Source organism: Camelus bactrianus, chromosome 14, assembly GCF_048773025.1.
Source record: "Camelus bactrianus isolate YW-2024 breed Bactrian camel chromosome 14, ASM4877302v1, whole genome shotgun sequence".
Lineage (NCBI taxonomy): Eukaryota > Metazoa > Chordata > Mammalia > Artiodactyla > Camelidae > Camelus > Camelus bactrianus.
In genome coordinates, this window is record NC_133552.1 from 707,905 (window position 1) to 723,070 (window position 15,166).

The window sequence follows — 15,166 nt, forward strand, 5'->3', positions numbered from 1 at the left end:
GGACCGTCACGGGTGGGGAGAGGGTCCTCCCGCCCTACAGGCCCGTGGGAGTGGTCGGGCATCACCGAGCTGCAGAGGCAGCGCGCTGACCACAGCCTCCCTACCCCTGACTTCCTGGGCCCAGAAGCTGACCACCCAGTCCTGGCTGAGCCGGCCCCGGCGCCACGGTCCCTGGGCCAGCTGCACAGTGAGTCTGCCAGCAGGAGCCAGTCTTTTCATCAGACTGTAAGCGGTCACTCTGCATGGTATAAAACAGTCCACTGTGGAGTATGGCCCCAAATAAATCATCAGGGAGTTAGAATAACTCATAAAAAGCAGTGACTCAAGTGCGACGGTGTGCTGATTAGCGGGAGGAGGCTGACGAGACTCAGTGGAGGGTGCAGTGAAGTGGGAGGGGCCGGGCTGGCATCCCACTGTCCCTCGGTGACCAGGACGCTACAGCCGTGTGTGCAGAACAGAAAACTGAGCCGCCTTCCAGCTGCACCCTTGTCCATAAACAGCCTCCTGGTCAGTGCAGCAGGCGTGTGGGTGCTGAGCAGGGACGAAGGAACCCCAGACGCTGTCTGTCCCGCTTTAGAAAGCAAACAGGCTGCCCGCAAAGGATGGTTAGGAAACTTGAGGAGTTTTATTTTGTTCTGTTAAAAAAAGGTAGGTCGTTGATTCATCTGTATAAATAATTTTTCTGGCAACAGTAGTTAACTTTTAACCTCCCATTCAAAAACTTCACAACTTCAAGTATTTGAAATGCACTTAAGAATTTTCCCCTGCTTTTATTTTATGTAGAACAGTCTCAGAGTAATTAGCCGACTCATAAAGTCAGAGAATTTCTTTCAAATAAAGGTTCAAATCTTTGCTAGTATGTCATGGGACAAATCTGCATTCTCTTGGTCAGTATCATTTTAATACTATTTTCTTTCTTTTTCTCCTGGAAGATATAAAGTGGGGGAAAATAGTCATGCCTGTACAATCCAGATCAAAGCACAAAGCAGCGTTTTAGAAATAAACACCTCAGGCACAGCTGCCGCACTGGACAGGCTTCCTCGCCGCGTAAGCTCGTCTCCATGTCCGCCTCCTGCCCGGCCTCCCGGCAGCAGCGCCTGTGGCTCGGCTGCCCGCTGCGGGTATGCCTCGGGAGGTGGGCTGTTTCCTGTCACTCGACATGACGTCCTGGGCTTCACATGCAATTCCAGAAACTCGGTGACACCCTATGGACTTGCTCTAAATCTTTTTTTAGTGCAGGTTGGCAAATAGCCCAAATGAAATTCAACTCTAAGTTAAAGTATCAAACAGAGATAAGGCTAAGAGCATCTAGACTTCTGGGCTGCCCGAGGCTCTGAGGAGCGCAGGGAGAGGAACCTGGTTGCCCCGAAAGGCCCCTACTCCCCTCTGCAGAACAGTGACCATCCAGACCACAGCACCTGCAGAGGCCGAGGCTTCCGGGCCCTTGGGCTGCTGGGAGAATCTCTGAAGGCCCGCCCTCCCCTCGGATGCGCTCCCCACTTCCTCACAGCCTTAAGAACAGCAAGCACTGACACGCAGACCCGCCTCCCTCTCCAGCACCCTCTCCCAAGTGAGGCTCTCTACCCGCTGGTCTGAACTGCACCTGGGTTTGGTTGCTAAAAGGAAGGTGACTGAGCTGTCAGGAGAGGCCACCACTAGATGGCCAAGTCACTCGGCCTGGCCCGACCGCCGCTGGACTTGCTGGCCTTGCTCGACCGCCCGGGGTCCGCGGGGAGCAGAGGGGGCATATGCAGCTCCACAGCGGTCACCGCTGGCCCCCCCTGGCCGTTGCCCGAGCTCTCTGGGACCACAGGCTCTGTGCCTCCTGCTCCGCCCTCCTCGGGGGGCTGCTGGGGGCTGCCCGGAGGGGTCAGGGATGCAGGCGTGGACACCGGCGGGGAGGTCTTCCCGGCAGCCGCCTGCTGCTCAGCCTCCTGGTTGGCCCAGTTCTGCTCGGCTGCTAGCAGGTGATGGTTGCCGTTGTGGAAGCTGGTGGGGTGGCCCTTGCTGGGACTTCCAGGCAGGGCCGCCATCCTGAAGTCGGCTACCGGTGGGGGGGCCTCGGGGTAGCCAGGGGCTGTGGCCTGCCCCAGGGAAGAGGCAGAGTGAGCGTAGTAGGGTGGGAACCCGATGGTGAGGGTGGGTGGGGCAGAGAGGGCAGGCAGAGGGAGGGAGCTCACGCCCCCGGGTTTCGAGGTGCTCCCCCTGGACCCTGGCGTGTCTGGCCTGTAGGGGTTGGTCATGCCCTGTTTCAGCTTCTTCCAGCCCAGGTGGTAGATCTCCAGCATGTTGAGCAGGAGGGACACACAGGCCACAGCCAGCATGAAGATGATGAAGATGGTCTTCTCTGTGGGCCGGGAGATGAAGCAGTCCACCGTGTTGGGGCAGGGCCACCTGTCACAGCGATAAAGCGGCTTCAGCTCAAAGCCGTACAGAAAGTACTGTCCGGCGATGAAGCCCACCTCAAACAGCGTCTTGAAGATGATGTTGAAGACGTAGGTGCGGAGCAGGGCCCCGGCGATGCGGACCTTGCCCCGGTCGTCCCGCACAGGGGGCGGGTCCTTCTGGCCCCGCGCGGCCGACCCCGGAGGTGGGCTGTCCTTCAGCGGCTCCTCCTCCCTCTCCTTCCTCTTCTCCTCCATGCGCACAATGTGCAGCACGTGGCCCAGGTAGATGAGCGTGGGCGTGGACACGAAGATGATCTGCAGCACCCAGAAGCGGATGTGGGAAATGGGGAAGGCCCGGTCGTAGCAGACGTTCTCGCAGCCAGGCTGCTGTGTGTTGCAGGTGAAGTCGGACTGCTCGTCCCCCCACACCTCCTCGGCCGCGGCCCCCAGCACCAGGATCCTGAAGATGAACAGCACCGTCAGCCAGACCTTGCCGATGACGGTGGAGTGCTCTTGGGCGTTCTCTAATAGTTTTCCCAGGAAGCTCCAGTCGCCCATTGCTCCAGACTGCTAACCTGCAAGGGAACACTTGCGTTAATAGGCAGGCTCGCCAGGTGGGCTGCAGGGTGCAACCCCGGGGCAGGACCAGGTCCCTGATGGGCTCAGGATACACTTTTGAGGGCAGCTGTGCTCAGGAATGTGTGCGTGCATGGGCAGGTGTACAGGGACAGGTGTGAACGTAGGTGTACATGTACAGGTTGTGTGTGTGACTTTATGTGTGCAGGTACAGGTGTGTGCACGCACGTACACGTGTGCAGGTACAGATGTGCGCATGCAGTGCACGTGCGCAGGTACAGGTGTGTGCACGCATGTGCAGGTGCGGACATACAGGTGGGAGCGTGGACCTCCCCACTAGCGGCGGGAGCAGGTTCAGTGAACGTCGACGGCACCGTGCGCTGCTGAGCTGCGGTTCCGCTGTACAAGCGCCGGCCTGAGGGAAGACGACCACTTAAACCCCCAGCAAAGACGAGGAAACGAGGACGCCTGTCTGCGGGAACGCGTCCTACGCGGGTCCCGGGGCTCTCGGGGCCCTCGGGGCCCTGGGTCTGTGCGCGGCCTGGCCCGTCCCTGATCTCGCCTGCCTGTTCACGCGAGATCGGAGCGGCTCTCCCGCACGGCCCCGCTTCCCGCGCGCCCTCCGTCACTTCGCCCCGCGCGCCCTGCTCTGCGGTCCCCGCCCTCCGCGCCTGGCCTGCGCGACGCGGACGGACGGGGGCCGCCTGTGAGGGGCCCGGCGCCCGCGGGGCCCTCGGCCTCAGCGCAGGCAGGCGGGGCGGGGCGGGGGCAGCTCTCGGACCAGGGACCAGGCGGGGCGCGGGGGGGGGGGGGGCGGGCCTCCATGTCGCGACGCCTCCAGCAGGCCAGCCGTGTCCGCTCGGGCCGGGTCCTCGCCGCCGTCCCGCGAGCGGCCTGGGCCGCGCACACACACCAGCCAAAGCGAACTCTTCTCATACCGTTTTAAAATGTTTGAAAATACTGATTTCTATGAATTGATTCGAAGGCCAAATACAAAACGAAACTTTACTATGATCTCAGGAGATGACGAATTAACCCTCTTGGACTAAACTTCCCGCGCTGTTTCGGTCACTTGAAACCTTCGGAGACGCCCTTCCCGGGGCCTCCCGGCTCACCCGCCCCGCGACCAGCACCTGGTCTCCCTCCCGTGTCCCCAAAAGGTGAAATGTTTACGTGTGGAGACTTACCGACCATGGAACCGCCCACTCCGCCACGAGGGAAGCCAGGTGCCAGGAGCTCTCTGGGCCACATCTGACTCGCACATGCCCGCAGCCACCCCTCTGGTCTGGGCAGGCACCGCCTCCTGCCCGGACTCGAGGCCCCGACTGCCGTCTCTGCCCGCCCCCTCCTGCCGGGCTTCAGACGGACCCCTCTCCTTGCGTCCCGGGACAGCACGGCCTCTGGTCGCCTCAAAAAGCCTCCTGACTACCCTGAGCGCCCACGGGCTTTCTCTCGGTTCCAGGTTGGAGGCGGCGGCCTTTCCTCCCTGAAGTCCACAGGCGGAGCAGGGGGCACCGTGCACGTCTGGGCCTCACAGGACGGCCGGCGCGGGGACTGGGCAACTCTCCTGCCGCCTTGCTGCTGTGCGGGCGCAGGCCACGCGAGCAGGAAGCGGTCAGTGTGCGGCGCTGGGGACGAGGGCGTTGCTGGCGCTTCCACTCGGGGCTGGGGGACAAGTGTCCCGCAGTGTGTGGGGGGCAGCCCCGGAGCACCTGCCCTTTGATTAGGGAGCCAGACGCAGGAAGGGACTGCTGAGAGACACCGGCCACGTCGGCTTCGCGCAGCTACTCAGCGGGAGGAGGGGCGGCCTGCTCAGCCTCTCCCGAGCCCTCGGGTCCAGATGTTGCCAAACACTGAAATATGTTCCTCGAAGTCGCATCACGACCCCTGAGTGCGCCCTGCAGAGGGAGGTCATGCTGCAGACCGGGCCGTGCCCTGGCAGCCGTGAAGGCTCAGTGCGTCCACGACGGCACCAGCGAGCACGTGTCCTGGGAGGGTGACTGTGTCCCCAGACAGGGTGCCCGTCTCCTGCACTGAGCGGCACCGCCATCTGGAGGGCCTCTTGGGAGGGAGCTTTGTGACGTGTGGGTTGCTGTGCGGGGTGATGACGGGCCATCCCTACCACTCGGCTCCCAGGACACCACCCCAGGGAACAGTCAGCCCTGGGCAAACGGTGTCAGAGATGTTGTTGTGATGCTGCTGATGACGACTCCTGAACCCCATCCCCCTCCTGCCTGCCTCTGACGTGACCACGACGGGGAACCCTGCTTTCCCGTCTCCCGCTGAGGCCGGCAGTGGCTGAAAGGCAGTTCTGTCCAACGGTGTAAGAAGTCTGCTGGGGAACGCCTGGGGAAACTTTTGTCTCCTAGTAAGAGGGCAGATGTTTCTTGTGCTGCTCCTTTCCCCTTCCTTCCATATTGACTGCAGATGTGATGCCTGGAGCTGAGCAGCCACACGGCGAGCATGTGTCACGAAGTGTGAGGGAAGGACCAGGACAGCCCCAGGGCCCCATCGAGGCCCTGTGGAGCCAACCCGCAGCCGGACACACAGGACGGGAGGACCCCGCGTGTTCAAGGCAGGTTTTCTGCTGCTTACAGACAAAATAATTCCTAACTGATATGCTCTTAGATTCTTTATAAAATAAAGCTTTTGGTAACTACTAAATATAAAGATAAAATATAACTACTAAGATAAAAAGTATTCGTTGGATTTTGCATGCATTCGTACGTGCAAATAGTAAGAGCAGGGGCAACACAGAGATGTCAGCCTCAGGGCTGCTGGGAGCTGGGCCATTTTCTTTTCTTTTCACATTTTTTGCACTTCCCATTAAAACATATTTATCATAAAAGATTAACGACCATGACTTTGATCTTCCAAAATGCTAGTTTTGGATGAAGTCTGCTGGTTTCCTTTCCCACTGTTCTTTCCTCACCGCCTCTGACCTTAGGTCTCTTAAATCCCGCCCGTAACGAGCACGGAGAGGACAAGTACACGCTGCCTCACCCAGCCGACCCGGGCCACGGCTGCGGACACAGGGCTGCTCCTCCCGCCGCCGTCCCTGCAAAGACCCCGGCGCCCAAGGGCCAGGCCGTTTGTCCCTGGCTGCCGTGGCCGACACTTCCTATGACACTTCACAGCTTTGGTTTTGTTTTGGAAAATGCATGAGTTATGAGTAAAAAAAGTTAACTAGAGGGCTCGGTGTCTGTTGGAAGCCGGCAACGTGGGTCAAGGTGGGACTCAGTCGGGAGCCTCCAAAGCAGAGGTGACGTCCAGTCTCCTTGGCTCATCCAGACGGCGTGGGTCTTAGGCATTGTGTCAACACCGCGGGTCCCTAATGTCACCTAAATCCCACAGCAGCAGCAGTGGGGGACCAGACACACTCAGAGCACAAGTTTTGCTGGGCCAAGGAAATAGAAATGGACGGCAGAAGGACTGTACGCTCCACCGAGGCCAGAGTGGACCATCGTGAGAGCTGCTGGAAAGAGGACGTGGTCTGTCTGCACCATTGGGGCGTGGGGCCAGCTCTGGACGGAGCAGAGCTGCACGGAGCTCCAGCCACAGCACCGAGTCGCTCAGACAACTGGCCCAGAGGACAGGAGTGGGCTTCCCAGTACTCGGAGGGGGAACACTGCTCATCTTCATGAGATGCCATGTGGCTGTTTTTCATCTTTATCTCAATGAAAAATGTGATTCTGACACCATTGCAGAACCAACAGGATCTTCTGTCTTCAAGTTTACATGGCTGCTTTCATATCCTTGTGACGGTTATCCCCTTCCGGAGCGACATTTCCCCTTCTGGTCAGCCAGTGGTGATTTACTCGGTGGCAACCTTGTGCCCAACTCTGGGCCACAGGGTCAGTTGGACCCAGTGAGCATGCCTGCCCCTGAAATCTGTGTGGAATCGGGAGCTATGGAGGGAGGCAGAGAGGAGGATGCTCATACTGAACACGCAGGAGGGAGGGCAGACTTGTGCTGGGATCGGGGGGAGAAGGGCGGGCGTCCCAGGGACAGAGCGTCAGCCCCACGCTGGGTGTGGAGCCAGTGTGGCCAGGGGGCCTGGGGGCAGCGGATGGGGGTAGGGGCTAGGGGGTGGGTGGAGGTACTGCCAAGGTTGTTCTGGAAAGAAGGGCCTCAGGAAGGCTGAGCTGGAAGATGGGAGGGCGACGGGACCAGGAAGGACAGAAAGGAGACACGTTTGAGATAAGATGGAGCAGAAGCTGGGGTGGCAGGACTGAGGACCAGTGTTGGGGAGGGCGCCAGCTCGGTCACTGGCGACCCAAAGGGAGACAGAGACCCTGTGCTGTGATTGTGATGAGGCCGAGCAGGGGGACAGGAGAGGGAGACGCGGGAGCAGCCGTGGTGGGGAGGGGGTGTGGCTTGGCCACCTCTCCCCCTGGAAAAGGAGGCTGAGGACAGACCTCGGGGACCCAGCAGAGGGGCCGACACAGCGTGTGTGCAGGTGGGGGGGTGTGGCCGGAGCCTCGGTGGAGGATGTGGTCAGGCGACACGGGAAGGGCCTGGGACGGAGCCCGGACGAAGCCCAGCCCTGAGTGGACCAGGCCGGGTGGGACGAGCCCTCAGGGAGTTTCTGCTCTGAAAACGTGTTTCATCCTTTAATATTTTATTTTTATGACTGTTTTTCCTTAGTCTTCTGGTAAAGTTCTTTTTTAAAAATTCTAACCTTAGGGGCAGAGTGGTCAGGTGGCTCCTGCAGCTTCCACAGACCAGACCCGGCAGGGCTGGCAGGTGCGGGAGCTGGGAGCGCTGGGAGCGCTGGGAGGAGGTCGCAGGAGGCAGATGCCCGCAGGCTTTGGGCCTGAGTGGGGACCAGGACCAGGACGCCGCCCGCTAGCGCGGAGCTTTGAAGGAGACGGTGACTAACAGCGTGGACACTCTTCCATGCTGGGGGAGGCGGGAAGAGGTCCTTTGATCTCACACCAAGGAGCCACCGATGCTTTTCAGGTGCCAGGCAGTGGGAGGCTCCAGACACAAGAACCTGGGCCAGGAGGAGGGGGACGGGACACCTGGGCACATGCAGTGAATGTGGGCCCTGGAGGGGGATGAGGGCAGGGCTGTCAGGACACAGAGGGTGGGGCCCCGCGGGGCGGGGCGGGGCTGGGGAGGAGTCAGACTGCAGCAGCCAGGGCGGGGGTGAGAGGGCAGTGTGGGAGCAGGTTCCCCAGGGTGTGGACAGGACTCTTTTTGTGAGGTCAGAGGAGGCTGCCTTCTCAGGCACAGGTAGGACTTGAGCTTGAGAAGGAAGGTTTGGTCACAAGGGAGCAGAAGGTGAGGGACGGGGGTCCCTGTGCTGGGGCCAGCGGTGGGCCACGTGTGGCCTTCCTGGCCACGGCCGACCTGGCACACGGTGTCCGAGGGCCCTGGGAGGCTGCACTAGCCATGCCCAGGGTGCAGGGAACAGCGGGCTTAGCTGGCTGCCTTTCCAGCCAGCGGAAAGGCTGTTTTCCGTTAGCTCTTTCCTACCTCGCCTGCCCATTTCAAGCTCTCACACTTAAGACAGTAATTTCTCGATGCCCCAAGGCCTAGTCTGTGGTGTGAGGTCCTTATCTCACCTGCTGATAATTCCATTCTGACTTTTCAAAAAGGGAAGAGAATTCAAAATAAATCTGCCCAAACAGCAAAAGCCCCTTTCCTGTTCACTCTGTCGAGGTGACCCGATGCTTGGCTTTGAACTGCTGAGGGCCAGACGGAAGCCAGGCCTCGCGTTCGTTTGCTCGTTTGCAGCAACGTAGGGAACGCCCACCACGGCCTGAGCGGGAGGGGGGAAAGGGGAGCCTCCAAAGTGCCATCTTTCTCGGCCTCAGAAGCAAAGGGCTGATCACACTGCCCAGCAGGGCACCGGCGGCACCTGGCACCTGGGGGCACTCATCCTCTGGCTCTGTTCTTCCCACTGGTCTCAACAATTTGGGGCCTTTTACTTTTTCCACATGAAATTCGGGCAGAGCTCGTCAAGTTCCACACAAATCTGAGACACAGTTTTGACTGGGACTGCATGAAATTCACAGATAAATGAAAACAGCCCCTTTCCAGCTGAGCGTCCCCACCAGTAACCACTCCTGCCCCATGGACGGACCGCCGCTCTGGGGCCGTCACAGAGCTGTGGGATACTGTCCCGGAAAGGCTTGGACACATTTTGCTGCTTCTTTCTAGATGCTTTGTAGTTGTTCTGTTACTTGTTCTGAATAGTTTTTCATTTTCACTTCTGGGCATTACTGTTGGTGCCTAGGAACCTGAGTCTATGTGCCGATCTTGTGTCCAGCCACCTCTCAGGAGGCCCCTCCCAGCTGGGACAGTCAGGAGATCCCTTTGAATTTTCTGGGAGAGACATGTGAGCATATTGCCTGCTGTTAAGGACAGACGTGTCTCTTCTACTTCTAATTCAGATCTCTGCTATTTCTTTTTCTTGTCTTCTTACACTGGCCAGGACTTCTGGCCCAGTGTGGACAAGGCGACATCTTTCTTGTTTCTGTCTTAAAATGAATGCTTCTAAAGTTTTATCATTGAGCGTGATGCTTCAGCTTGTATGGGGCTAAGGAAGTTTCTGTCCAGTCTTCGTCTGCTTTTGTTTTCTAGATCATAAACAAGCACTGGATTTAGTGGGGTACTTTTTTTCTGGCATCTACTGTGATTTTTAGATGGTGAAGCACCTCACTGGTCATTTTATTTTTAATATACTATCAAATTAAATTTGCTACAACTTTATTTGGGATTATGTGTTCACACTTAAGACTGGTCTCAACTTTTTTTGTACTATCATTGGATTTTGGAAAGTTGTTTTAGCCTGAAAAATCAAAAATTCTCTATGTAAAAAGCTTGCATAAGAACCTCCCACAAGAGTGGTGTTTGGGACTAATTTTTTTTTTTTTTTTTTGAGGGGGTTGGAAGTAAAACAAGATTACAAATTCAATTTCATTAAATGTTATTAACATGTAAGTTTGCTATTTCTCAAGTCAATTTTGATCATTTATAGCTTTTAGAGAAATTTCCACTTCATCTAAGTTTCAAATTTATTGGCATAAAATTATTCATGGTATTTTCCTATGATTTTAAAACTTTATGGTATCTGTAGTCAGATTCCTTTGTTTAGTTCCAAATATTGTTTGAGAGTTTTAAAATATTAGTCTTGGTGGAAGTTTTTCTTTTATTAAAAAACCAACGTTCAAGTGCTTGAAAAAGAGCGAGAGTTATTTCTTCCAGTGCCTTATCATGTATGCTATATTCACAGCACACAAAAGAAACCTACAGAACCTTCCTGTGGATCTTTTAAATAGACAATGAAGGTGTCAGTGTTTCCTGGTAGTTTTATAAAATGCACATACATAATTTAAGAGTACCCTTTACCTTAGTATAAAACTATTTATTTTTGTTTAGTTCCAAGGGTTTACTTCCCTAACTTTAAATGGAAAAATGCCTGGGTTCTATTACCTAAATTTTCAGCAAACTAATGCTCTGGCAGGAATCACCACTCTCAACCAGAACCAAGTGATTTAGTGAAATTATAAAACACTAATTTTCCAACTTATTTATGAATAATTATAAAGCACTGCTAGGATTATATATTTCATTGTCAGAGAATAAATCTCCAGAAACATGAAGTTGTTTTTAAATTATATTTTAATCTATTTATTTCATTTATTAAATAAGAATGTATGGAAGGCACTTATAATAGTTCCTGCCTTCCATGTTTTATTACTATCCTTATATTTTCTCTTTCATGTGGGGATTGTAATCATTCATGAATATCTGAAAAATCGTGTGCTCCTGAGTCTGTGTTTGGCCAAGGTCAGTACGTGTCACACTTTCATCTTTAGTCAGAGGGAAGAACACATCAGTTTTTGTTTCTGATCTTCTGTAACTTAACAGCTTGGTGAGAGCTAATTATAAGTCAGACACAATATAAACAACTGTGTTAGCTTAAAAACAAATATCTTTCTCACAGACATAGAAAACAAACTCATGGTTATCAGAGGGGAAAGGGGTGGGAAGGCGTAAATAGCAAGTTCAAGATTTGCAGATACTGACCACTATATGTAAAATAGGTAAACAGCAAGTTTATACTGTAGAGCACGGGGAACTATAGTCAATATCTTGTAGTGACCTATAATGAAAAAGAACATGAAAAGGAATACATGTATGTGTATGTATGGCTGAAACATGATGCTGTGCACCAGAAACTGACACAATATTGTAAACTGACTAGACTTCAATAAGAAATTTTTAAAAAGTAAATTAAAAAAAAACCAATGTCTTTAATGCTGAATATTCAAGAACAGCAAAATTAAAAGTACACCTGTTTTTATCCACAGTTTTCTTCTTAAAATACTTGAATAAAATAAATATCCCCTCCAGATCTCAGTGTTACGTCACATTTCCACAATTAGAGTTCTAATGTTAAGCTAGAAAATTACCAGCTGGCCTGGCTTAAGTTCTAGTTGACGGGAAATGCAGATAGTCTGGAGTGTAACCTCCAAGAGTGTTCCTGCCACGCTGGGCCCTCTTTAAACCCTCCGAATAGCTTCCCCGCCCCGCTGCCCTGCAGAGCCCTCGGGGCTCTCCTGCCCGTTAGTAAATGGTCTTAGGAGTTACTGGAACGCCTTCTCTCAAAGACCTGAAAAGACGTTAGAACTTTCCACTTACGCAAACATTTTATTTAGACATTTTAGTGATGTGTTAATTTTAATGTACTTCAACATTAGTCCTTAAGGTTTTAATAATTGAAGAATGAAGAAAAAAGTCATTACCCTTAAGGTAAAGCTGAATTTCCGGTGCACCGCCTGCTGAAGGCTGGCTTGGGCTAGAGTGACAGCGATCAGGAAAATGATGGCGGTGTTCGGCGCGCCCGAGCTCTGACGGGTCCAGTCAGGTCCGAAACACAAGGTCAGGGAGGCAGAGGCGTGCACACGGACTTCACGACACAATTAAGAGGTAATCTCCCTGCATTAGTCCAAATCACGTCTTTCAGGAGTCTTACTCAGCATCCATGGAAAGAACATGGAATCACAGCATTTTAGAGCTGGAGGAGCCTTAGACTGCCTGGTTCATCCCCCTTGTTTTACAGATCAGGAAATGCAGGCCCAGAGAGGGGTCCCTGATTTGCCCAAGGCTGCACAGAGCTGAGGTCAGCGCGAAAACCCCTGACTCGGGGCTCTGCATCCCGTCCACGTGACCTCACGGGCCTGGCACGAGGCACACTGCCCGATGGCACCAGCAGCCTCTCGAGCTGTGTCTCTGCCACACTTCACAACACAAACTTGCGTAGAACGTGAGTGAGAGCACACCGTGAGCTCTCGCTCTCCCTTCCAGTGCAGAGGAGCCAAAGGTGTTAAGTACCGACATGCTAACAAGGCAGTTACTCCGTCACGTGAATTAGGACGATCATTTTAAAGCAAATTCAGATACCAGATCTTTACTCCTGCTTAGTGAACGAAACCTCACAGCCTTACAATGACAGCATTTTATTACTCCCCTTATGTCACCGGCACAAATTACATCTGCCCAAATGTTTTCTAGCTTTTGCAGAAATAATCATTTCTATGGTATATATGTAATTCGACATTTCTTATTCAAATCTATTTCTATTAGTATATAATCAGAACTCTCTTCTATGCCCTACAATAGAGAATCATTTTAAAGCTAACAGGAAATGGAGTTTCCTGAATAAATGGGCATTCATGGAACACATCAGGTGATCTGAGTGAAACCAATTAAGTGATTTGTATATTTAGTATCATTAGTTTGTTAACAGTAAACTTAAAGCAAACCACAGATTCTTCAAATTAAAGAAAATGTAAGTGCCGAAGCTTTACATCCACCGTTACTAAGTCACACTTCTGAAGAAGCAGAGATTTTTAAAAAGAAAGCAGCAGAGGACTGACTGAGTCATCACGATGACTTTTCCACCACTATAAGAATGAAAAGAGAAACTATCGCTGTTTTATTACTTTTAAGAATTACAGGTGGGGGAGGACATAGCTCAAGCGGTAGAGCACATGCTTAGCATGTGTGAGGTCCTGGGTTCAGTCCCCAGTACCTCCTCCAAAAGTAAATAAGTAAGTAAATCTAATTACCCCCCCAAAAATTAAAATGAATTTTAAAAAGAGAATTACATTAAACTTGCAAAAACATGCTGCTTTTAGAGACACACGTGTGCTGCTCATGGTCACAGGTGTTGGATTTCCTCCCCCTCTTCGATTTAGCAAACATTTATCAAATTACATGTGTGGTGCTGTGCTATACCCTGTGTCAGGGTGGGGGGTGGTACCCAAATAAATCAGATCTGGTCCATCCCCTGAAAGGTTCATTCACAATGTACGGGAGAGGCAGGTTTGTTTAAAAAAAACAACAACCCAAACTGGTCAAAATGTAAGGTAAGTGTTACAGGGCACTGGCAAAGGCCCTGATACAGTGGAAGGGGCCGCGGGGTGGGGCAGACAGTGTGGGGAGAAGGAGGTGGTATGATAATCAAGACGGCAGGGAATCGCTGAACCTCTTCACAAAGAGAGCCTGGGAGCCAGTCTTTCTGTACCGAGTGGAATGCTTCTCAGAGGCCTTGCCACTGCCTGGAATGCCCTGCTGATATTTAAGCACATCGCAAAAGCCATGCGTTGAGTAACGTATTAACGTGCAGTGAAGCCCCAAAGCGCTCGCTCTCCTGTTTATTCTGTCAGGTTCACGTTCACGTAATGCTAACAACGGAAAGACTGCTGAGGCTACGTGAAGGCTGCAGAACGGCTGTGATAAATACACATAATTACTTAAAGGTTTCAAGTGTGTAGCGTATAAATTATTTTAGCTAAGAAAAGGAACACAACGTAAAATGACAGCAACGTTAAAGGAAATCGTGTCCAAATCCTTTTTCTGATTGGGAAACAATGGAATTTTGTCATGCCATTATTTTAAGACAGCTTTGAGCCAGTTAGCATTTGCTGGTGAACATAAAGGCATTGTCTCATTTGTTCAGTTGTAAAGTTTCTGTGAATTACTTTCCACCCCAGGACACGTACACTGCCCTTAGAGGTGCTTATCTCAACAAGAACCAGACTGCTGAACCAGCGGGACAGGCGCCGAATGAGCTGATGTGTACTTTGCACACACTGACCTCTGAGAAAGAAATCCCCTTTCCTCTAATCTCTCGACGTCTGTTTTGCGACACGTTTCTCGGCCCACCGACGGACGGCGGCGAAAGGAGGCACGTGTCGTAAGGCATCGTTTTGAACTCTTGGCTCATAAAACCCAAAGCATAATTCACATCCCGTAATTTGGGCGCTATCTTGATAACACAAAACCTGGGGGACTCCCCTTGGCACTGAAGCCCGGTCACGGTCACGAATACTCTGAACTGCGAGGTCTGGCTGCCCCGGGGCGGTGCCGTTCTCTGGAGCGCAGAGCGCGCAGCCAGCGCCCCGCGGGGGCTACGCAGAACGCAGATAAATGAATTTCCACTCTGTAAATTCCGTGTACTTGACACGCCGCCACCCGCACACCGGCCGAGACATTAGATCGTGGCACTTAGAGCTAAAGTACAGAAACTTAAGAGAGTTTCTTAAAGGAATGCCGGCGAGCCAAGACCGGAACAGCAGTGCGCGCCCTGCAGGGAACCTGGCGAGGCCGAGGCCCGCAGGGGCCCGGTGTCCACACGGTCCTTCAGGCCCTTGACCTGAACTTCCGCAGCCCACTCCCCGCCCCCAAGGGAAAAACCCAGGATGTGGTCTGAAGCCACCCACCAAGGAAGTCCTAGCTCCTTCCAGCTCTCCGGGAGCAAAGGGGCGGCAGTGGTTCCAAAAGTGTCCAGGAAGTGCCAGAGCCCCGCTTGCCAGCCCGTCGCCCCCAAACTTCCCAAATATTCCCAAGGGAATTCTGAGCCGCCCTCGCTTACCCGCTGCGCCGACCCGGTGCGCTCCTCCCGCGGGCAGGGCTCGGGCCGCTCTGCCAGACACCGCTGTCCCCGTGCGCGTGGCTCGACGCGTGCGCCCCTCGCCAACCCCGGCCTCCCCGCCCCGGCGCCATCCCCGCGCCCGGCGCGGCGCCCCGCGCCCGGGCCCCGCGCCACGCCCCTCGCCTCCGCCCCCCGCCTCGCCTCGGCCCAGCCCAGTCCCTCGCCTGCAGCGCGCCCCCACCTCACATCTGCACCCTGCCCGCATTCCACATCTTCGTTCACATTCAGCCGCTGCGCGCCGCACCCCGTT

At 53.7% G+C, this 15,166-nt stretch overlaps 1 protein-coding gene across 1 annotated transcript; it reads right to left on the bottom strand.

Moving 5' to 3' along the window:
- Positions 1-230: 230 nt before the first annotated feature.
- GJA3 (gap junction protein alpha 3) lies at positions 231-14,949 on the bottom strand. The gene is made up of 2 exons (XM_074377869.1): positions 14,857-14,949; positions 231-2,962 (listed from the first exon to the last, which is right to left on the bottom strand). The coding sequence occupies exon 2, from the start codon at positions 2,943-2,945 to the stop codon at positions 1,656-1,658; it is 1,290 nt and encodes a 429-aa protein (XP_074233970.1). The 5' UTR covers positions 2,946-2,962; positions 14,857-14,949; the 3' UTR covers positions 231-1,655.
- Between the last annotated feature and the right edge of the window lie 217 nt (positions 14,950-15,166).